Source organism: Salvia splendens, chromosome 2 (genome assembly GCF_004379255.2).
Source record: "Salvia splendens isolate huo1 chromosome 2, SspV2, whole genome shotgun sequence".
NCBI classification, from domain to species: domain Eukaryota; kingdom Viridiplantae; phylum Streptophyta; class Magnoliopsida; order Lamiales; family Lamiaceae; genus Salvia; species Salvia splendens.
Window position 1 is genome coordinate 25434484 of NC_056033.1, and position 25095 is coordinate 25459578.

The 25095-nt window shown below is 39.0% G+C and overlaps 1 protein-coding gene and 2 pseudogenes across 2 annotated transcripts; 2 read left to right on the forward strand and 1 right to left on the reverse strand.

Annotated features, from left to right (window-relative positions):
- Positions 1-5011: 5011 nt before the first annotated feature.
- Positions 5012-6080, forward strand: LOC121792047 (annotated as a pseudogene).
- A 76-nt stretch (positions 6081-6156) lies between these two features.
- LOC121793231 lies at positions 6157-6279 on the forward strand (annotated as a pseudogene).
- A 66-nt stretch (positions 6280-6345) lies between these two features.
- Positions 6346-12627, reverse strand: LOC121792048 (calmodulin-binding transcription activator 6-like). 2 transcript variants are annotated; one of them, XM_042189833.1, is made up of 13 exons: positions 12346-12627; positions 11338-11463; positions 11093-11208; positions 10545-10633; positions 10393-10438; positions 10207-10315; positions 9845-9964; positions 9698-9759; positions 9191-9601; positions 8094-8791; positions 7270-7816; positions 6766-7074; positions 6346-6671 (listed from the first exon to the last, which is right to left on the reverse strand). In XM_042189833.1, exons 1-13 carry the CDS (start codon positions 12410-12412, stop codon positions 6627-6629), a joined length of 2745 nt encoding a protein of 914 aa, XP_042045767.1. In that variant the 5' UTR covers positions 12413-12627; the 3' UTR covers positions 6346-6626. The 2 variants fall into 2 exon arrangements, with proteins under 2 accessions (XP_042045767.1, XP_042045766.1); XM_042189832.1 differs by having other exon boundaries at positions 10207-10321.
- Between the last annotated feature and the right edge of the window lie 12468 nt (positions 12628-25095).

Here is a 25095-nt window from a genome sequence, read left to right on the forward strand (position 1 = left end):
AACGTTAGTTTTTTACGGAATCGTAAAAAAGAGACCGATCCAACGATGATTTCATTTGTTTAGGACTCGATATTAAAAAAGTGAATATTTTGAACAAACTTCGTATTTTGACTATATGTTGAGAACGAGGGAATATGCATCGGCTTGACACACGATCACGCCATATGCGACGCCACTGGTCTCTTCGCCTTCCTACGCACTTGGGCGTCCATCCACAAATCCGGAGATCCCCTCCAAGATTCCATCCCTTTCTACGGCCACGATTCCGTTCAAGATTCCGACAAACCAACCAAATTCTCTGTTGCATGCATAACTATAAACCATGATCAACATACATGCATGCAACGTACGAGTACATGCATGCGACATATATTGAGATCGCGGTGACGTGGCATTAGTTAGAAGTCTTGACCAATGAGGAGAAGGCAATGACGTGTTAGCAGCCAATAGGAAGGATCCTACGTGGAAGATATTAAGAAGGAAGATGGAAGAGAAGCGTGAGCTAGCATGAGCTAAGACTCAGAGTATAAATAAGCGTAGCTACTCTTTCTTTTGTTTTATCGTTGAAATTGTGTGAGTTTGTTCATGTTAGCTTAGATCGTGGATCTACAGCTTACCAATGTTCCTATCCGATTCCTTTGAGTTGTATTCGTGGTATTCATCAATCAATAAGATTCCTCTTCGTTCGTCTTAGCTCGATCGATTAGTTGGTGCAATTGATCGTTCGGTTAATTGATTGTTGCGAAGTTGCGATCAATATAGGGAAGCTACGAGCTCGGATCGTAACAAGTGGTATCCAGAGCTAACGTTCCTCCGACTATGGCGTCGGTGATGCAATTGACGGCGCCGGAGAAGAGAGTGAAGCTGGATTGAGCTTGCGATTTCAGTTCTTCCACAACATTTAGTTTAAGTTGCATCAATCATGGAGGTGTGGATCGATTGGAGTTCGTCTTGTGGTGATTACTCTAATAATCGAAAGAGGAGTTCGTCTCCGTGTGGTGTCGTCTCTGGTAGCAATCGATCTCCGGACATCGGCACCGGGACGCGAGGTGCTGAAATGGAAGAAGATGATCTGATCTTTCAATTGCGGAGTCTAAAACAGGTATCACATATTCGAAGTTATATTGAAGCTTTTGATGAGCTAAATTCTAGGGCTGGTATAGAAGAGAATCAAGCATTGAGTATATTTTTGTCGGGGTTAGTAGATCAAATACGAGTACCGGTTTGTATGTTTGAACCAAGAACATTAGATGAAGGTTATGCTCTCTCTAAGCTTCAAGAGCTTACAATAAGTGTTTTAGGGTGTGATCGTAAAAAGCGATATGAGGATGAAGTAGATTATTCTACGAAGGATAGTATTCGAAATCCAGCTCTTAAAACTGAATTGGAATTGGATAGTGAAATGGAAGATGAAACATATGCAGATGAGGGGATTGATCTAGATGTTGCAATTGATGTTGATCGAGCAATTGCTGATGAAGATCTAATGGAGACAATGGATGCGAACTCCAGCAGCTACTGCAACACCGATTTTGAACAATGGGAGTGTAATCAGTCTCCAGTGCAGAAAACAGAGGAGCTGGAACCGGAGCCTGCAGTCTGTGAGCAGCAGTTGTCTGAATGGCAAACAGATGTGGTAGAGGGTGAATTGAACTTGGTGATGGAGGGAACTGAGTCGTTGAATGATCACCATGAGGGAAAGTTGGGCAAGGAAGAAGTGCATGTTGCAGTATTGAAGGGAGTGGAGATATTCATGCCTATGGGGAAATCAATGGAGGTGAAGAAGGGGAGGGAATTGGAGCAAGTGAATGAGCTATATTATAGCTTGTCATTACCGTGGTTGCTCAATTGGTTTCCGAGACCTACGGTGAAGCTAAAGTTCGTGGCTCGATGTGATGATGAGCTCCACGAAGGATTTGTTGATCGTAGTAAGGGTTTTGTCGAGTGTGGGAAATTTAGCATCTGCAATGATAGAGGGCAGTTGGGAACTAAGTGGGAAAATGGGTTCACAGTGGTGGGAAGGCAACTGGATCAGAGAAGTAGTGAACTGCTGTATTTACCAGGTCTATTCGATGGAGTGTTTTCCCGGTCAGATTTTGGAGGTAAGGTGTTTGGAGATAACAGTTATCCTCTGGGATACGAGGAGTGGGGCAGCCACGAATCACACGAGGAAGAAAAGACACAACCTATATCAAGTACTATTGAGGAATGCAAAGAATGGGGATTTGACATTATTGAGATTGATGCTGGCTCACTCGGAATTCCTGAAGAGATCCTTCTGAGATATGTGAGGCTTGTCAAAACTGGGAGTCTCAGAGCTAAGCCTCTGCTTGCTGTGAAGTTTAACAAGTCAGATATACCTATATGTGGTGATAGAGCACATGGATCTTACACAGTCCCTGTGCAGCGAACATATGAGCTTGTTAAGGATGTGAATCTATTGATTAGGAGGGCTGAGAGATGCATTGAAGCTGGAGTAGACGTGATAATGATTGATGCTGAGGATGTATGTAGACAAGCAGATTCTTTGGGGAATCTGAAGGAAGAAAGGGTGAATATCACTGAATTGCAATCATACAAGCTGAGTTCCTATCAGAAATCAACGAGCTATCTGGCCGTGGAAAATTCGGATGCCGAGCTTGAATTTTCAGATTCAAAACAGCTTAAGAATTCTGAATCCTTACCAACTGCTCGACCAAATGCATTAGTGGGGAAGCTGGATGTGACTTCACCAATCTCAGTCTATTATTGTGTGTCCTTGTGGATGTTCATTTGGGGTCCTAAACCTATGGTGAAGATGAAGCTCATGGCACATCCTAGTGAAGTGATTGAGGAAGATTTAAATTCCATGATTTTTCCAATATCAAAGAAATTCAAGGAAGCAGGAGTTCTCTTTTCGTGTCAAGGGATCAATGGGAAGTACGTGGAAATGGATGAAAGGGCCGCAACATTAGAGCGAACATGGTTTGACATTGTTGATGGAGATATCAATGACGTTTCTCCGGGGAAGAAGCTCTTCGAAATTGTGTCGTTTTCAGAAAGGAATGGGACTGATCTTGCAAGTTCAGAGAGGGTTGGGACTGATCTTGCAAGGTTGTCTGCTGCAACTAGGAAAGCTAATATCTTACAAGGAAAATCCATTCCCATTCTCGAGGCTGATAGTCAGGAGACCGTGGCTGTTGGGAAGAGCAGTGGCAGCAGCAGTGTGATGAAGAAGACGTCTCAGCTTAGTGACATTGATTGGCTGGTGTCGATTTGGTTTCCCCAGCCAACTGTAAAGATGAAACATGAGGGCTTGGTTCGGAGATTCCTAAGCCAAGTGTAAAATTGAAGGTTTGGGAAGGTAAAGCACGAGAAGCTTGGCTCCATGATTCCTTGTGGACAAGGAATCTTAAGGGGAAGGGATTGTTACGATCACAAATTGTAGAAGGAAGATCGCCGGCCGACGTTAAAGCCCGAATTCCATGGTTCCTTGTGGAAAAGGATAAAGCCGAATTCCATGGTTCCTTGTGGAAAAGGAACCTTAAGAGGGAAGTATTGTTGCATGCATAACTATAAACCATGATCAACATACATGCATGCAACGTACGAGTACATGCATGCGACATATATTGAGATCGCGGTGACGTGGCATTAGTTAGAAGTCTTGACCAATGAGGAGAAGGCAATGACGTGTTAGCAGCCAATAGGAAGGATCCTACGTGGAAGATATTAAGAAGGAAGATGGAAGAGAAGCGTGAGCTAGCATGAGCTAAGACTCAGAGTATAAATAAGCGTAGCTACTCTTTCTTTTGTTTTATCGTTGAAATTGTGTGAGTTTGTTCATGTTAGCTTAGATCGTGGATCTACAGCTTACCAATGTTCCTATCCGATTCCTTTGAGTTGTATTCGTGGTATTCATCAATCAATAAGATTCCTCTTCGTTCGTCTTAGCTCGATCGATTAGTTGGTGCAATTGATCGTTCGGTTAATTGATTGTTGCGAAGTTGCGATCAATATAGGGAAGCTACGAGCTCGGATCGTAACATTCTCTTGGAATTCCATCAGAACGAACACCCCCACCACTTTTCCCCCATCAGCAACGCATCCATAAAGTCCGAGAGACATTCATCCTAACCGTTGAACAAATCAACAGACTCAAGCGTCTATCAACATCTCCCATCTCTGGACCGAGGATGAGCCCGAGTACCTGAGCTCTCCGGAGAATTACTTCGGCAACTGCTTGATATTCCTGCAGGCGAAGTCGAGCCACGGGCGGCTGAGGGGGGCGGTGCGCAGGGTGTTGGAGGGTTTTGAGGAGAAATTCGATAGCTATTTGGAGTTGAAGGGGAAGCGCGTGACGACGTTGGCGGGATCGTCGAGGATTGATCTGTATGGAGGGGGTGGATTATGGATGGGGAAGGCGGTTGGATTTTGTATGGGGAGAGATGGAGGGATTGAGATGGGGTTGCCTATGGCTAGCTCTAAAATGGATGCTTTAATTTGATCGGAGTTGTTTGTTGGAAGAAAAATTAAAAAAAATATTAAAATTCATATATTTTATATTCAAAAATAAAAATTTAGAGAAAAATAAAAAAAATTATAGAAAGTTTGTATATTTACAAACAAATAATCATTTTAAAAATAACTCTAAAATCTGTTATTTCGTGATCGCGAGGTTATGAGAGTTCCAATTATGGTTTATTCATTACAAAAGTTGAATTTGTAATCCCTAAAAAAGGATTGAATTTGGTATATTTTTTTAATATAGACTTAAGTTGAATTTGTCTCCGCTAAAAAGTACAGTATTTAATATTTTTATTTTTTTTCATATAAACTTAGCATAAAATTCGAACTGTACAAAAGAAAAAATTTCGCGGGCCATATGACGCTCCTCAACCAATCGCAAGGTTCCACGTCAACATGATCAGCAGTTTTGAGTTGTCTATAAATATATACGAAAATTTGTTTGTTGACAGACAGAGTTCATTTTCTTCAAAAAGTCTGCATAATTATTATTAATAGGTAAAAAATGTTTTTATTGGATTGGATTTATGGAGTGTTAGCAGCGTTGGGATTGCATCAAAAGGAGGCCAAGATTTTATTTTTGGGTCTCGATAATTCCGGCAAAACTACCTTGCTTCACATGTTGAAAGATGAGGTCATGTTTTGTCTTAGCTACAACTAGAGATGCCCAAGGTTTACGGTTCAGGTGTTTTTCACGGTTTCGATTTGGAACTTGAGGGCCCACGTTTCCAAAAGTGGTGGTTTCAGTTCCATTTAAATCTCACGGTTCCGGTTCGAAACCACCTGAAAAATTGTGAAACTGAACCGGAACCACAAAAAACCATTGGAAAACCGCCGGTATAAAACTGAAATCGGAACCAGCGGTTTTCGAACCTGAACCGTAACCGCGAAATACGGTCAAGGTTCGGTTCTAGTTCGAAATTTTTCGATCCGTAACCGGTGGTTCTGGAACCTTGGGCATGTCAAGCTACAACAGTTGTTCTAATAAAATTTAATCTTAATTAGTGATTCGATTATGTTGAATGATTGATGCAGAGGCTGATGCAGCACCAACCAACTCAACATCGAGCTGAGCATTGGGAAGATAAGATTCAAAGCTTTCGATTTGGGTGGCCATCGGATTGCTCGAAGAGTCTGGAAGGATTACTATGCAAAGGTTGATGCTGTGGTCTACCTAGTCGATGCCAACGACAGGGAACGGTTTGCTGAGTCGAAGAGGGAGCTAGACGCCCTTTTGTCGGACGAGATGCTAGCAAAAGCCCCCTTCCTCGTCCTAGGGAACAAGATTGACCTAGCGTATGCTGCCTCGGAGGACGAGCTGCGCTATCGCATAGGCCTCTACACCACTGGTAAAGGTAGGGTTAGCTTCGATGACAGCAACATTCGACCGCTTGAGGTTTTTATGTGCAGCGTTGTGCGTAGAATGGGATACGGCGACGGTTTTAGATGGCTGTCTCAGTACATCAAGTGAGTGTTAGTACTGGTTGTTTTGTTCTGTTATTCACAATATAGTTTTGGAATAGATGTTGTTTTTACATTTTTTTTTATTTTTTTTAGAATTTAAGTTTTGGGGACTTGGCATGCGTTTATTGGCTGGTGATTAAATACTACAAACTATGATACTTATGATATGCTAGTAAGACATAAAATACGACCTTACTTGAACAGGATCTGTTCTATAGGCTCGTACATCTGTATCCTTGATTTCTAAGGAGACAGAAAATCATGTTTGGACGATGAGCCATAGCTAAGAATCGGAACCAACAACAAATAAAAACCCTGTCAACACAGTAAATACTAACATAAATCAGGTTAAACTTATGTATCCAAAAAAAGATATTAACATACAAACTGCAAAATATAGATATTATGAAAGGATTTTCAATGCCCTTAATACATGGTGTACAAATAAAATCATCACTACACACACTAGATATCCGAAACACTAGATGAGTCATTTATATCTAAATAAGTGGCCATCAACAAGCAAGATTCATGAGAATCAAGATCACAACTACATATAACTTACAATCATACATACAGAGGGCCTACTCAAGTTCAGAATTTACAAATGTACGACGAAGGAATCGAGCTGAGATGAACATTTTTACCGTGTTTTATCATCCCATTTCAGAATCAGGATGGAGCAGTTCTTCAGATTCCAGCTGCAAAAGTGCAACCAGCATTCATGACTAATATTAGGGCTTTGAGAAATTGAACGAAAACAGGGCGAAATATTTGAGGAATTTATCAGTTTACCGTTGCTCTGCTGCATTCTAGTTTCATCCTTCTGTACTCTTCCTGCGCTTGTCTCGAACGAAACATTGCTTGTACTTTGACAACGGATCTCTCGACGCGCTCCTCAGCTTGCTTCCTGCTTGCCTTGAAGAAGTCCTCTTCCGCGCCAATTTCTTCATTCTGATCTTGCGGAGTTTCATCGGGTTGGGCTTGAAGCCCGCGGAATCCTTTCCTTTTCTGGCGCCATCGCAGTACTGCTTTCTCGAAGACACCCACTGACCAACAGATTTTACGGTATTGCCTCCTGGCTTGGAAGCCGCGGAAGTTTGCCTGCATTACAAGAACTCGAATGAGAATCATGTCATAAGTATATCAGCCAACGTATCAATAGATGCCGATCAAACGTTATATATCATTCATCGACGGGGAATATTTTCTATATATGCTAAATTACTTTTCGTGAATTTCAAAAGCAAAAAATTGTAAATTTCCTTGACATGTAGCAATATTTCGTAGATGAGTTACCTGAATTCTAATGGCCTGACGACGCATGTTAAGGAAATCTTTTCGGATCTTCCAAGTACGAAATCGGTACTGGATTCTAGCGGCTGCCACAATCTTTTTGCGTGTTTCATAGTTGCGGAAAGCATGCTGAATCCTCATCGCTGCAACTATGTTCCGTGCTTCAATCTCTGGGCTCAATGCCTCAACTGCTTGCGCCTGCACTTTAAAAGCATGATCTCTGAATGCAGCTTGGATACGTGCCGCTGCACCAGCTGCTGTCCGGTAAGCTGCGAGGGTATCCTTCAGATACATTTCCTCCTCGGTGAAACTCCCAGTGTCCACCATGTCGTTCGTGGTTGTTTGCAACGAGCCACTAACGTTTCCAGCCAAGGTCATATCCTTAAATTGGGCAACCAAAGACTTCTCAGCCAGAAACGCTGCCAAACCCTCATGACCATTCAAAGAAGCAAGATCAGCAGCGGTGCATCCACCGGGGTTTTGCGAGGTTGGATCTGTGACTAAATTTGGCTTCGCCCCAACAGATAAAAGGACTGCCACCATTTTCTCCCTGCAATTTAAATATAAACTTGATTATAAGGAAATATTTGATGTAACTGGTTAAGGTCTTGAAATAGTGTGCTAGATAACAAACATGCATCCGACCGAATTAGATCCAAAACCCTAATAAGAAATGAATAAATCCCAACTCGGGATTAGCAAAAAACAAGTTGCTGAGATAATAATGTGAAGCAGGAATTAGCACAGCAAACTTATAAGGATAAGGGACCTCGATAAAATATTTTAACATTGCTAATTGGTGACAAATCAAGAGTCCGAGACCGTACCTTCCATAATACGCAGCCCAGTGCAGAGCCGTCCATCCGTATTTGTCTCGATAATCCAACGATAAGCTAGACTTAGAAAATAGGAGAACTGCCCACGTATACCCAAGGACAGCACACAAATGAATAACACCTTGACCTTGTTCGTCTCGATCAGTAATTTTACACCCCGTAGCCACTTTTTCTAGCAACCATTCATGAAGCCTATTTTCCAACGTCAATTCAAATAGCCTTTCTTTTGCCTGGGGAAAAGACATCTTCGCTTCTTCGATCATTTTGCATAATTTCCCCCATTCCTGAGAAACAGCAGAAGTTTTTTTCGCAAAAACTTTGGCTTCCTTTAAAGCATTTTGGGAGGGTTTGGACGAGTAAATACTCAAGTCCTTGGATGACGAAAACAGAAGACGAGAAAGTCTCAACTGGAGCTGAAATTCCTCCCAGTTGTCGGTATTTTCAGCTGAAATGAATCCTTTGGGTTGTATAGGAGCACGGAATTCAAAAGTTAGGACTTGACTGACAGGTTTATGCCCATCAAAAGTCAAGAATAGATTCACCAGTCCAGGAGTTTGAGGCGAAATTAAACATCGGTATACTCCTGCTTGTACAACTTCTACTGGAACAACAGAATCTCCACACGCAAGGTACAACTTGGAATCTTCATAGTGTTGGTGTTTGTCACTGAAAAACCCGACTACCAAGATCTGCATAGCAACCGTTGAGTCAACAATCTATTTTCTGCAGAAATACTAGTTGAAAAATCAGAAGTAGTAACAGGTAAATTCAAACAAGAACACTCATTATTTTTATTTTACCATACATTGATTAAGCTTATATGCTTGCATCCAATCTGCTGATTTTCGTGCAGCTAATATACTGTACTCTATTTTTTTTAATTTGAACATTTCCTCAAATTTAAAATGATTGAAGACATATAAACTATAAATACAACTACCATACCATTTTCCCTGACATATCATTCATCCATAAATTCTTGCTTCATTCCCGTAAGAGTCAGAGAGTGATATTTGCACTATTTAACTTATACCAAAAGAAGAGACCCATAGTAAGAAAAACAGTGATAGAGTGATAGTGGAAATGACCTTTGTCTCCTCGGTCGAAATAGCCCATGACGGTGAGATATCAGTTACATTGAATATCTGCCCCAACGGAGAGTAGCGATGATTATCCTTCATGTCATATGAGTAGGATTGATGTGGATTCAAAAGTGAGGGTTCAAATGAATTATTATCAACTAATTCCGGGGATCCTGCAATCACATGTGTTGTTCCGAAACCATCCTGTGATTGGTAACCGTCTGGGCCCACCAAATGCATGCCATTACCAACTCCACCTAAAGTCACCAGTCTGGAAATTCTGGTATCCGAACTAAAAGTTGTCTTGTGGTCCACTGTCTGGTAGGATGAATTGTTGGGAATGTTGTAGGCAACCTGTCCGGAGAAACTGCTGTCCGAGCTTTCTGATGATACCTTATTAGTTGATTGTGCATCGGCCTGTAATCAAAATGCTTAGTAGTAATTCTTGATCAACAAAAGCAAAGAATGAGTGGCCCAGTCTTCAAATTTATCAAGCATCATTGATCCACTTACACTAATTTTAAAGTTGTTCATGTGATATTGATTTGACAACTCAAACCCTGCAGTATTTGCAGCTGGAAAAAGAGAATTAAAAAAAAATGAATGCACAAAATATTAAATTGGCAATTTGTCAAGAAATTAAGTATATGGGGATAATACCTTCTAGTGGTGAACTGTGATTGTTGGGATCAATTGGCACCACAAGCTCATCCCAGTCAAGCGTATTTATCTCATAAAGTCGCTGTTCATGTGTTTTAATCACCGCACTGTCATTGCGCGCTGAAATATCAGAAGAGATGAATCGAATATTAGTCATAGTTCACCTCAAATCCTTCAGATTCAAAGTGTATAACAAATAATATGAAACTTATCACTATCTTTACTCAATAAAAGGAAATTCAAAGGCATTGCTACTTTGCTAGACAAAAGTTTCAATCTTCAGTTGTGACTAAAAAAGAATACATCTGTTTCCAAGGGAAATGACATGGTAAAAGGGAGTATCACAACAAATTTGAAATTACCTAAGATTGGCATGCTTCCATCATAATACATCGAGTCTATTGCAGGCTCGGATTGTTCCGGCAAAGTCAAAGTAGCTAATGGCGACATTACAGGTGTGGCTAGGGAGTTCTGCAACTACATCAAAGGACAATAAATGCTAAGTTGCATTCAGATTCCACTAATTTTTAAACTGAGGGATGACAAACCTCTTGACTGTCACGATAATGCACAAGGACAATATTTTCCAGAGACCTGCAACAGATGCAGGAGTTATGGGAAACTTACTTTTTTAACTTAATACTAATTTAACATATCCCAGTAACTGCCTAAACTCCAGCGAAGTTCAATAACTACATACTTGTCGAGCAGCCAGTAACATCTGCGAACAAAAGTAGTATTGTTTTCTCCATGTGCATAGTATACATGTATTCTTTCCTCATTGCCAACCTTCATGACAACCAAAACAATGCTGGCATGTCAGTAGAGAACCTAATAAATCAGAAATTCTAAGTATCAAGTAGTTCCTCTTCATGCAAAATAAGAAGAAATAAACTTTTAATGTATCTTGATACATATAACAAAGAGACCTGTTTCTAAAACAAGTTAATCAAGAATAAACGCACTAGAGCACCGTAAAGTACAATACCCACAATAAACGATACTCCCTTCGTCCCAGTTACTCGAGTTGTATTCCCTTTGTGTGATTTCCCTCTATGGAAAAAAACAACACATTTAAACTATCTTACTTTGCTCTATCTTCTCTCTCCTACTTTATTCCCTCTCAACTTAACCATTTGACACCATTTTCTTAATCTCGTACCCTAAAAAAATGACTCAAGTAACAAGGGAGATGGGACGAAGGTAGTATATAACTGTTTCCGATACAAAAATAAAAGAAAACCGCACTTTTAAGTGTTCATGAGCTTCTTTAACTGTTTTTCCATCCTTCTTCTTTTTCCAGTTATGGCCATCTTTCCGAAAATTCCGAAGCATCTTGCGATCAAACAACACAATTGTGCCACCTATTTCACCACAACTTCATCAAGTTAGTCAACCTGATATCAATCTCCATCCATAATTGATGTGTGGAGAAATGGTTCAAGCAATTACAGATGTTAAATAAACACATAAACATGAGAAATTACTATTACTTTTTGGCAAATTCATGGGTTTGACGTAAACGGTAAAATACTTGTGGTTGCTGAGGATAGCATGAATCTCATTCGGTCGGAGCCATCTTGATGTGGCTTCCTCTGAGATATTCTTGAAATCCAAATCTGTCCATTTATCAACATCCAATGTTACAGTTGTCCAAGGTATTCAACATAAGCAAGCACTAATTCAGCTTCAAGTCAATCTAATAATACAAGCAACAACTACTCACATAAACATGCTAGATTAAAGTTACTTCTTTATTTTGGGCAACCAATCATCAAACCGCTCCTCCAATAAAAGCAGATAAACAATCAAAAACAGTACATATATACTCCATTTAACACTCTCCAAACACATCACAATATACAAACTAATCACCACCACTTATAAATTCCTTTAACTTCATTCCTAATCTAGGAAAAGAACTACACAATCAACAGCTCTACATAAATTCCTTTAACTTCATTCGTAATCAAGGTCCAAAACTCCAAATCCCCCAGCCACCCTAACTTCCTATTGGTCAAAATCAGACCAAAAAGAGCATCTCCAACCATTTACACTAAACTCAAACTTATTTTAGTGTAAATGTCTCATCAAATATGATTTTACTCCAACCATTTAAACTAAACTCAAACTTAAAAGAATATTCTCTATATTATGCTTTTTTTACTCACAAAATTTGAAAAAGTTTTGGGTTTTGGTTTAGTGTAAACCTAAAAATAGATATTTTTTACTCAAAAACCAAAAATGGGATTGGTTTTAGAGTACTATTGGAGCTAATTACCTATTCCATTTTAGTGTACCATCTAACCAGCAATAAGAAACCCCCCCCCCCCCCTAAAATCTCAAGATTGAAGACCAGTGAAGCTACTGAAACCCTAAACCTAATTGTTGACTAACATGAAACAAATACATCCCAAAATGTACCAAAAATTGATCAATTATCAACAATTGGAATTTACACAAACACAACGTGAGCATGCACAAATTAACTAAATTTGAACCTTCCATGGTTCGGAAGCCATGAATCTCCGACCCAACGAGTCCACCCGGCACACTGTAAGCCTCCATCTGTAGTCAGTTGATCACTCCACGAGTCCAAAAACTGTAGAATTCCCCAATAATTGGATGATTTAAGCTCAGGGAAGTGTCGATAACCAGCAAAAAGGCAATCTTTACTTCGTTAGGCTTAAGAATTCATGCGTGGGAGCAGTGAAGAATTGAAGAAAAGAGGCTGAAAAGGGGGGTTTGAAAATATTGGACTGTTTTTCAGTGTGACAAATCAGTTGTTGATTTTCCAGTGTATATTTATTGCATTGATTTTCTAATATTGTTTGGTCAATTTAATTTGACTGGATGCATTATTTTAATATCGATGTCATTCCCATGTGGAAAATGGAAATCATGTGGAACTGGTGTGATTCAATTACTTTCTCCGTCCTTATGTATGAGTACTACTACTATTTCTTATTCATCACTAAATTTTATGTAGGAATATTATCTTGAATTAAGTAATTGAAAAAATAAAATAAAATAAAATAAATAGAAAAATAATATTTTTATTTTAGGAAATATGTAATTTAAAGTAAGATATTTAAAAAAGAAAAAACGGATCACTTAGAGTGGAACGTGGAAGTATATATTATTAATTAATTATACCCCTAAATTTGATTGGTTTCTATATGTTTTCAGACATACAATTGTACATTATTCTCATTGTAGGAGATGAAACAGAACGTGAAATAAAAGCTCAAATAGACAACAAACTAAAATAAGGTCGTGCAAACTGCCAATGTGAGACAAATTATCCAACATGTTAAACAGTCCAGTTTGCAGCCGACTCCAGAACCATTCAAGGGAGTCGCTGTGGGGGGAGGGGTCGGCCACCCCCTCATGACCATCCTGAGAGCCTGAATATCTCTTAGAGTTGAGTCGAAAATAGCATATTTGTCCCCTACGTGGTTTACAATACATGTCATATAAAGTTCCGTAGTACAATAGTTAAACTTTTAATCTTTCAATTAAGAAGGTCTATCGTTCAACACTAAAGGAGAACATATTTTTTCTTTTCTTTGTCATTACTTTATTTTATTAATTCATATTTCTTATTATCAAAACCCAAATCTTTACTGTACTTTACTTATACTCTTGTATTCTTAATTATAATCAATTTTATTGATAATTATGTTTTATTTATTTTAAAAGGATTAATTAATTACCCCATTAAATATATTTATATAATATTTACGATAATTTTGGATTTGTTTCAATAAATATGTTTCTCTCACTTATTATGCCTTTATGAAATTTACTGTCTTATTCTAGTTAATAATTGTGCGTTAAGGTTTTGAAGCGAGAATTGCATGTTCAACGACATGCATGGGCGGACCCAAAAGTGAAAGGAAAAGGGGCTTAAGCCCTCAGTAAAATAATTATTTTACTTTTTTCGAGTATTAAATTCTTTTAAAATTTAGTTAAGTGTAGTGTAAGTTATAATGTAAAAGCCCCTAGAAATTATCTGAATAACTGATAAGGCTCGTTTCATGCGTTGGTTATGGGGTGAATTTATGTGCTTTCGGAGGGTTAATGTGTGTTTTTGAGTTCAGGTGCGTGAGAAATCTTCCGGACCTAGGGAATTGTGCAAATCAATCGGGCAGATGCAGTCACGAAGAATTTAAAGTGTTTTACGCCGAGCCGCTAACCTGACCCAGGAGAACCATGAAACTGCGGCAGGAGCAAAAGTGGAGAGAAGAGTTGATTGTTAAAGATTCCTTTTCAAGGGCATAATTATCAAATCAGCAAGAAGATTGCCCTAGAGATTAGAGCCTTATGCCTCCTGATGAGGCTCGTTTCACGCATGTGTTCTGTAATAAAACTGCATCAAATTCTGTGAACTAACGTCTAATTTTGAGCCAGGTGTGTATGAAAGTCCGCCATTTTCAGAAAATGAGTTGATCAAATAGGCAGACGAATGGATCAGGAGAAGGAGTCGGATTTGCTGCGCAAGCGGATCAAGTTGAATCAAATGGCATGCAGCAGGAGCACCCATTTTGAAGACTGATGCGTCACACAAGAAAGATCCCCAAGGGCAAAGGGTAAAGCAGACTTTTCACAGAAAAAATGCCCTAAGGATCAAGACCTCACACATTCCTATAAAGGGAACAGAGAAGGAGGAAAAAGGAGTTTTTCCAACCGGTGACGCTCATTAGTCTTCAGCTCTCTTCCAGAGCTGAAATGGGAGCTCCCAACACTCCACACTCCTAAATTCCGATGCATACACGCTTGGTTCCGGTATGGCTCGGTATGAAGCTTCGATCGATATGGCTCGCTATGAAGCTTTGTATGGCAGAAAGTGTCAATCCCCACTCTATTAAGATGAAGTTGGCGAGAGGAAGATGTTAGGACCCGACGCTATAAGGGAAATGACCGAGATTGTGCATCAAATCCGCGCAAGGATCAAAGAAGCTCAAGATAGGCAAAAGTCGTATGATCAAGACCTCACACATTCCTATAAAGGGAACAGAGAAGGAGGAAAAAGGAGTTTTTCCAACCGGTGACGCTCATTAGTCTTCAGCTCTAAGGAAAAAGGAGGAAAAAATGCCCTAAGGATCAAGACCTCACACATTCCTATAAAGGGAACAGAGAAGGAGGAAAAAGGAGTTTTTCCAACCGGTGACGCTCATTAGTCTTCAGCTCTCTTCCAGAGCTGAAATGGGAGCTCCCAACACTCCACACTCCTAAATTCCGATGCATACACGCTTGGTTCCGGTATGGCTCGGTATGAAGCTTCGATCGATATGGCTCGCTATGAAGCTTTGTATGGCAGAAAGTGTCAATCCCCACTCTATTAAGATGAAGTTGGCGAGAGGAAGATGTTAGGACCCGACGCTATAAGGGAAATGACCGAGATTGTGCATCAAATCCGCGCAAGGATCAAAGAAGCTCAAGATAGGCAAAAGTCGTATGCTGACGTGCGTCGAACGGAAATCAAATTCGATGTTGGTGACAAAGTATTCTTGAAAGTATCCCCGATGAAAGGAGTTGTGAGGTTTTGAGTGAAGGGCAAGTTGAAACCGCGTTTTGTAGGGCCGTACGAGATTATCGATGAAGTAGGTCCTGTAGCGTACCGTTTGGCGTTACCTCCCAGCTTTGGGAACGTGCACAACGTGTTCCATGTGTCGCAGTTGCGCAAGTACCTGTTCGACCCCAAGCATGTGATTCATCAAGAGGAAGTGATCCTAACCCCCGACATGAGCTATGAGGAAAGGCCCGAGGCAATCCTAGATCGGAAGGTGCAAGAGTTGCGAAACAAGTCGATAGCATCCGTGAAGGTATAGTGGAAACACCATAGTCCCGAGGAAGCCACGTGAGAGTTAGAAGATAGAATAAAAGAAAAGTACCCCGAGTTGTTTTTGTGAGACGGTCAAATTTCCGGACGAAATTTCTGTTAAGAGGGGAAGGATGTAACACCCCAATTTTTTTTTGCGACTTTTATTTTAATATGTCGATTGGGAATTTCATTATGAAATTTAATTGTTGCTACGTGATTGAGTTGGCTATGTGGAATAAATTGTCTTGGGTGATTTGGAATGAAGTGTTATTTATATTTTTCAATGTGGGAAATTAATTTAAATAAGAGCATGCATTTTGTTCTAGCCAAATAAAGTGGCTATTTTCGGCCCCTCCAATTATTGGAAACTATATTCTTTTTCTTGGATTTAATTAATTGTTTTGGGATATTTATCCAAATTAAATCCAAAACAAACTATTCCAAACTTGTACTACATGAATTTCGAACCCTAGCCTATTCTTGAGGGATTTCGAAAAATCCCTTAATTTAATTAGGAGGATGGATTATTTTTTTGATTTAACTGGTACCTTGTTGATTCCCTTCATTTTTTTTAAAATCCAATTAAATCTTGTCACATTTTGTTTCCTCACCATAATTTGTTTAATATTCGAATTATTCCCTTGTGGGAATAATACCCAAATTTTCGGCCTCTTTGATTAAGAAGGAAATAATACTTGTTTCCCTGCTTTGTGGAATTCCTTCTATTCAAATAAATACCAAATTAATACTAAGTCAAATTAATTGGGGATGTGAATATTTTCCTTGTATTGTGCTATCCATATCACACGCCCCTTGTGCTTCAAATTTCCTTGTGGAAATTTATTTAATTGTTACCTATTTTATGAGAGTCTTTTCCTATAAAGAAATTACCAAATTTAAATCCTATTCTTATTTAATTGAGGATTTAAATAATTTTCCTTGTGCACCCATTAAATTTTCGCTCTCCCCCTTTTCTTTCCTACTTGGAGATTTAATTTATTTTGTTCCCTTGTTTATGAAATATTCATTGTTTTAATTCCTAAGTTGTGAATATATTTCTCTCCAAGTAAATACCAAATAAATTCCTTGTTAATTTAATAGCCAATTTTCAAAAATTCCCTTCTTTTAACTGTGGGATTTTATTTATTGGACTCTATTTTATTCCTCCACAATTAATTAATAAATTAATTTAGTTGGAGATTAAACCTACTATAAAATCACCTAACCTAACCCTAGCCCCCATATTTTCCCCCTCCCAACCGTCCACCTCTCTCACTCTCACTCTCACTCTCACTCTCACACGCCTCCTCCTCCCTCTCTACATTCTCTCCAAAAACTCTCCTTCAATCCTTGTTCTTGCATCCATTGGAGTTGGAATTTCAAGAGTTTCCGAGGAATCGCATCAATCCTTGTTTCTACCGTTTGATTTTGATTCAAGAAGGTATAATTTAAAATCTTTTCCTCATCCTTTCCATTGAATCATTGTTCTTGAATCCCTCATGCATATAGTGAGTGTAGGAATCATAGATCGCAAAATTAATCGGTGAGAATTTATGTTCGTGTGAGAAAATTTGTGGATGTGCGATTTTGAATGAATATGTGTGAAGTTTGGATGATTCATTGGTTAATGATGTGTGAATATATGAGAACATGATTGTGAGAACTTTTTGAAGCATGATTGTGTGTTGGAAGCATGAATAATTGTGTTTGGATGAATGAGGAATAAACCCTAATTTCGAAATTGTGAAGCCTGAAAACTGTGGCGTTTGGACAGTGGATTCCGACGTGTGTTTGACCAGCCAAACGCTCATATTTTGACACGAATTTTTAACTGCGTAAATTTTGAGCTAATTTCTGTGTTGTGTGTGAATTTCAACCCCTTTTAATGAAAAATGAATTTTTAATAAAGTTTTGAAGTTGACTGCGCAATTCTGCCAGAAACTTGTATTCTCGCCCAGAGAGTTTCGTTTTTGATTTGACCGACCAAATGGCCTTATCTTGATGTGAATTTTTGACTGGATGAAATTTGAAGAGTCTTCAGTGTTTTGTGAAAAGTTCAGCCTCATTGAACATCGGATGAAATTTAGTAAATTTTTGAATCGAACCGCGCAGTACTGCCAGAATTTTTATGTTCCGACCAGAGGGTTGCATTATTGTTTTGACTGATCAAATGATATGATTTCGGTGTGAAATGTTAACTGGACGTGCTTGAATGTGTCTACTGTGTTGTGACCAAACTTTAGCTTCATATGAGGTCGGATGAATTTTTTGTGATTTTTACAAAACGACTGCGCAGTTCTGCCAGATTTCTGTTATGTCAAAATAATACTTGTTGCCAAGTTTGGTTGAATTATATGATGCGTGTATGATCAAGGAATGTATCTTATGACGTGATTATGTGTGATAAGTTGAGAAATATTATAGCATTTGTTTCCTTATGTTGATGAATGTTGGGGTGGGTAATTTAAGAGAATGATGAAAGGAACGATAGGACATGCATGATAATTTGTATTGATAGAAGGCTGATTGTGTTGTGGTGTTGGCAAGGGGATTGTGTGTACGTGAGCACAAGGAACGAGGGTTGCTTTGAGTTGGGTATTGTGTTGTTTAAGCAAACGAGGTGGACTTTCTTTTATAAATCTTTTATTTTCCGAAAATATGATGTGGTGTTATAAGGGTGGTTTAACTTGTTATGTCATGCCATGATGTTTTGTTTATGAGATTGTTGCCTGATGCCTAGTTCGTCCGAGCTTGCTCCGTTAGGCTATATGGTTGTGTTGTGAAACGAATTCGGGTCTGAGTAGGGCCGCAAACCCTATCAGACTGTGTACACTGGTGGGATCGTGAGCCGTCCATGCTAGTCGGCCGGTCTCGTGGGCGAATAGTGTGGCCACACTTTCGTCGCTCATGGAATAATGATTGTGATTGATGGATTGTTGAGAAAGTGGGGAGATTATTTGACTGGCCAGTCTATGAAATATTTTTGTGTTCTCGTGATATTTCATAACTACATGTAAAACTCGAGATCACTAGTATGGATGACATAACTATATAAAAAATGTTTTTGGCATGAGCCCATTGAGTACAACAAGTACTCAGCCATGCATGTGTTTTCCCTATGTGCAGGTTGAGCGGGATGTTGCGGTGGATGTTGAGTCGGCCTAGGAAATTTTTGGATGCGTTGTGTCACGACCGCATTTCCTAAGGATAGGAAGCACGGGGAATCGTGACTAGTGGGGAAATTAAGAAGCGGGGAAGAAGGGGGTAGCAATCAAGGGAAAACGAAATATCGATCAAAAGATGAAATTTCATTAATCAAACAACGTTCAAATCCTGAAAATACATAACGTAAGTGACATAGTTTGACAACTCAAAGGAAAGTAAAGAGATTCTTAAAAACGTAGAGTAGCGGAAGCAAATGAGAGTTTAGCTACTACTATGTATGAAGACACAATAGTAACCGGAACAATTATTGAATATGTTTCTTGAATCATCGCTCAACATCCTCCGCCTCCCGACCTCGCTCAACCTGCACATAGGAAAAACATATGCTGGGGCTGAGTACTTGATGCACCCAGTGAACTCATGCCCGAAATACATTTATCGCTAAGATATGTCAAGCCATCATAGAGTGAATCTCGGGTTTTACTTTAAAAAGGCCGAGAAACACCAAAGTCATTCCTTAAAAAAAATAGTGTCTGCGCAAACAAACATCATCCTCCATCATATACCATATCTGAACCATCATGTGAAACGAGAATGTGGCCACAAACTCGATCACTGGACTGGCCGACCTAGGGGACGGCTCACGATCCCCATTAGTGCACTAGCCTAAGTAGGGCTTAGACCCTAGTTAGACCTGAATTCGTTAACCATCAAAGTCTAGTAGAGTTTTATTCTAGTAGACAATCAGATAGACAATTTCAAAACATAAAACATGGCATGACATACTATTTAAAAACCATCCTTATTACACCATAACATACCAATTTAAAATAAAAGTTAAAGTAATAAAGCCCACCTCAAAAGCTTAGAATTTCCGTAAATAGTTCCTCGTTCCGACTTTTAGCGTGCGTGCGAACCACCTTTTCAGAAAATACATAAAGTTCACATCAATTCTCGGTAACGAAGGTATTTAGAATGCATGCACTCTAATTAAAATCTTTTAATTCGTTTTCTCGGTTTTCATGCGTTTTCGATTATTCGGCGGCCGCCCAAGGCGTCGCGTGCGATGCCGGTCGGCTGCTTACGCTCGTTCTTTCCTGCGTTGGCTCCTCGTATTTTCCATGTCGTCGAAAATAATTTCTAAAAAATTATTTAAGCGTATACTTTAATTATCGCAATTATTTATCGTTGAAAATATATATTTTTACAATTAGGATAGAATTATTCATCCTTCAAAATCATTCCGGGAATTTAATTAAATTTTCCCACGATTAACTTAAATTATTCTTTACGATTGAGTTATCGGTCCACAACTTAATTATCTTCCTCATTTCCTACTTCCAAATAAATTTAAAAGCCCCAAAAAGAAAGGCCCAACTTAAAAATTAAATCCTCCCCTAAATAAAGTTTGGCAAACAAGCCCCATTCTTTTATCTCTCTCTCTATCTTACTCCCTCCCCCAAATCGACTGAATCACAGAAACGCAGACTTTCCCCATCCCGCCGCTCGCTCCGGCTTACCGCCGCCGTTGGAGCTGCTGCCGGAGTCACCGGGAAGTCGCGAAGCCGCTGCTGTCTCGCCGCGACGCCACTGCTGCTGCCACGGGGGAGAGAAGCTGCTGCTGTTGCACCGCCGGAGGGACTGCTGGTCGCCGACCGCCATCGCTGGAGTCGCCAGACAGCGCTGGGGTCGCCACTGCCGCCGAGCCGTCGAGAACCGCCGCTGTCCGCCGCGGTCAGCCGCTGCCGGCAGTCTTCCCTTCCCCAAAACCACTCCGAACAACCCCGATTCAACCCGCAAGGTGTATTTTTTATCATCAAGTTACGTTCTTTCGCGTGTTCGATTACGTTCGGCGAGTGAAGAGATATGTATATACAACAATTCATGCTTTGTGGATGGAAGAGATATTGTACCTCAAATTGGTTTGGTTTTGGTGGTGAATGGACAAGAATGGTGAAAAATCCTCCTCCTGCTCCCTTTCTCGGCACTCTCGGCTCCCTCTCTCACTCTCACTGTTTTTTTTCTTTTGTTTTGCTTGAAGTGTTGAAGTGGAAGGGTGGGGAAAAGATAAATAAGTTTAACACTTAAGTGACTCTTGATTTCTTTGTGGAGTTACTGAGGGAAGATGGAAGGTGAAGAGAGTTGGAGGTGGAGAGCCTCCCTAGAACATTCGGCCGAGAGGTGGAAGGGAGAAGGAAGGAAGAAAAAATTTCTGGGATTGCTCCCATTTTCTTGGATAGATTTGGGCTCCAATTAAATTTTGTTGTTGGGCTCAAGTTAATGTAAGCCCATGTTAGAAATATTATTATTTAGTTAGATTTTTAAATAACTAGGGTCCAAGCTATTTTGTAGATAGACAATTGGACTCTACTTAAATTTGCAAAGCCCAAAATAAATTCGTACTTTATATTTTCGTATTTTACTTCGATAATTAAAATTCATGGGTCTTTATTTAATTTTGTTAACTCGTTCTTCACAAATAAAAATTAAAGTACGTTTAACGGCACAACTTATATTTGGTGTTGTTCCAAATATAATTCCTTCAACCATTCCTCGATTTACGCACGTCGTCTTCCATAAGAAAATATTCATCTCCACGTATTTCCTTCATCATGCTAAATATAGCAATATCGTCGTCATTCCTTCAACGTGACCTTCAACATGTCTCCCAACGTTCATAATTAACTAAAAAAAAGTACGTCCCCTTTCACATTAAACATATAAAACATACTACTTCCCAAAACACATTTATCGAGGAGCATAATATACGAAATAATTTTATCAATTATTTCGTTACATAAATTAGATTCGTACTTAAAGGTACGGGTGTTACACGTTGTGTCTTCATACATAGGCGTCATCCTTGACTCTCTTTGAAACCTTATTTCCGCTGCTATACTTTTTTTATCTATGCCCCAAGAGTTCTTTACTTCGTACTATTTTTGGCATGTCAAATCATTTTAGACGTTAATCCGCTGTTTACTTCGTTACTCTAAAATGGATTTTCCTAAAGTAAAACAATTGTTCTTTTGGAGGTTAATTGGATTTTGATATTTATTTTTCCCCGCCGCTTCCTTTGTAAAATCGTTTGCTATAAGTCTTTGCACTAATTGATAATGAATTCATGACATTAAGTTTCTTTAAGCTAAAAACTCGTTGTTTAACTTTTAATGAACTAAAATATTATTCTTTTAAGCTATTTGAGCCTTTCTTATGAACTGTCGTCCTTAAATGTTGTCTTTATTGCTATCCCGTGGTCACGATCTCCTCGTTTATAGTACCCCTAGTATGGGCGGTTGTGACAGTTCATATCTGCTTTTACTCTGTCATGTTGATTATGTGAAGAAGATGAAACTGTTAAGGAAGTTTTACTTTATCGTACGTTTTGCAGGAGACTGACAGTCGTCCATTTTATTCTGTTTGTCCATTTCGGGAAAGTTTTAGTATGAGTTGATCAAGTAGATTTAGTTAAGTTTTAGCAAGTGGATCAGCTTGTTAGTTTAGTCTCTCAAGTCAGGTGTCTCAACTTAACCCACCGTAGTGAAGCGTGGCAGCAGCCATTCCCATTCGTGTCCACAACCAATGTTAAACACATTATCTCTCTGGGATCAATCCTTACTTCCCTATACTAGTTAATAGTAATGTAGGTTAAGGTTTTGAAAACGCTTTTGAGCTCTCACTCAAATCAGATCTAGTCAGCTAGATCAGTTTGACAATTCAACTTGAGTAATCCAACGATAATACAGCAAAGAGAAGAGCGAAGAAAGCAAAGTTTCACCTCCCTATATAAAAGGGTGGACATTCAAAGAAGAGACAACTCCATTCTTAGCTCAAGTCTCCCGAGAGCTCAAATCATTTCAAATCCAGTTCTAGTTTGAGTGCACTTGGAGTATGGGGTGAAATTCTGGCTGCTGGTGGTGTTTTGTTTGTGTTAAGCAGTGTTACACCGTCCTACGTGGGCGAAGAAATAATTTCTAATTTATGTTTTAGTTTAAACTTTCATGTCGTGAGATTCTTGTTGGTGTTTGAACATCTCTGTTGAATTCCGTAGTAACATGTTTGTTAGAGTTTGTATACTAGAAATCACCTTTAGAGTGATTTAATACTGTAAAACTCTTTATTTTATTTTCCAATGGATGTAACAGATTATTTTTGACATAATGTTATTATGTTTTACATTTAATGGATGTTTATTCCATGTTTAAATGTATAAGTAACTTAACAAAGTCTAAGTCTTTGGTTTAGTAGACCGGGTGTGGGCGTCGTCCACTTTAAGGTAACACGGTCAGTTCTGAACAAAGAAAAATAAGAATTTCACAACCCAGGTAGGTGTCACGACCGCCCATACTAGGGGTACTACAAACGCGACGATCGTGATCCAACATGCAAGGATAGCGTTTTATTTAAAAACTTAATTAATTTAAAAGAATGAAAAACATTTTGGTTTAAAGAAAGAAGTTTAAGGTTATAATTTACTATTAATTAGAAATGACTTATGATAAATATTTTTGTTTTAAAAGAAGCAGCGGAGAAAATAAATATTAAAACCCAATTAACTTCTAAAGAAACATTTAGATTAAAACACGTAAACACCATTTTAAAGTAACATTGTAAATACCCGGTTAAAAACCTAACACAACCAAACATGCTCAAACACAGTACGAAAAAGATTAAAGTCTTGAGACATAGTTCAAAATATAGCAGCGGAAATAAGGTTTAAAGAGAGTCAAGGATAACGCCTATTTATGAAGACACAACGCATCCTAAGTTCTTAGGCCAACTCAACATCCTCCGCAACATCCCGCTCAACCTGCACATAAAGAAAAAGAATATGCATGGCTGAGTACTTGTTGTACTCAATGGGTTCATGCCGAAAACATTTTAATATAGTTATGTCATCCATACCAGTGATCTCGAGTTTTATATGTAGTAAGAAATATCACGAGAACACAAAAATATTTCAAGTCTGGCCAGACAATTTATCTCCCCACTTTTCACATCAATCCATCAATCACAATCATCATATCACAGTGCGACGAAAGTGTGGCCACACTATTCGCCCACGAGACCGGCCGACTAGCAAGGACGGCTCACGATCCCACCAGTGTATACAACCTGATAGGGTTTGCAGCCCTACTCAGACCCGAATTCGTTTTACAACACAGCCATATAGGCTAACGGAGCAAGCTCAGACGAACTAGGCATCAGACAACAATCTCATAAACCAAAAACAACATGGCATGACATAATAGTTAAACCACCCTTATAACACCATAACATATTTTCGGAAAATAAAGAGATTTGAAAGAGAAAGCCCACCTCGTTCGCTTAACGAAATTCAATCCAACTTAAGGCAACTCTCGTTCCTTGTGCTCACGTACACACAATAATCCTTGGCAACATCACAACATAAGTCAGCCTTCCATAAACTCATATTTCTATGCATGTCCTATCGTTCCTCTCTCATCGTTTTTCTCAATTTACCCAACCCAACGTTCAACACAAGAGGGAAAAACACACCATAACATATTTTAACGTGCAACACCTAACCACACCAATAAACACACTCCTTGGACATACATGCATCATATAACACCATTACACTTGAAAATAAGCACTATTTTATTAAGGCAGATGCGCGACCGTTTTGTAAAAATCACTAAAAGTCCATACGATGTCCAATGAGGCTGAAATTTTCACACAATGCAGAAGACACATCAAATTTCACCCAGTTAAAATTTTATATCAAAAGGAGGTCATTTATTCGGTCAAACAGAAAACGAAACATTCTGGCAGAGAATACAAGTTTCTGGCAGAATTGCGCAGTCAACTTCAAACATTTTTTAAAAATTCATTTTTCAACAAAAAAGGGCTGAAATTCACACGAGACATAGAAAACACCTTGAAATTTACTCAGTAAAAGTTTCATATCAACATTCGATCATTTGATAGGTCAATTACACATCAGAAACCGCTGTTCGAACGTCACAGATTTCAGGCTCACAAATTCGAAATTAGGGTTTCTTCCTCAATCATCCAAATACAATTTTTCATGCTTATAACACACAATCATGCTTAAAAGGTTCTCATAATCATGTTTGCACATAAACTCACATCATTCACCAAAGATTCAAATCAAACTTCACATGAACTCAATCAAAATCGCATAATTATCAAAGTTCTCATGCAACCACACTTTTCCACCGATTAATTTTGCGATCTATCATTCCTACACTCACTATATGCATGTAGGGTTCAA

Excerpts from the sequence above, each read along its gene's own strand:
- LOC121792048 (XM_042189832.1), bottom strand. The coding sequence starts at position 12,412 with ATGGAGGCTTACAGTGTGCCGGGTGGACTCGTTGGGTCGGAGATTCAT. Across the intron at positions 10,322-10,392 it reads ATTATCGTGACAGTCAAGAG|TTGCAGAACTCCCTAGCCAC; the intron begins GTTTGTCATCCC and ends CCTTTGATGTAG. Across the intron at positions 9,965-10,206 it reads TGGAAGCATGCCAATCTTAG|CGCGCAATGACAGTGCGGTG; the intron begins GTAATTTCAAAT and ends CTGATATTTCAG.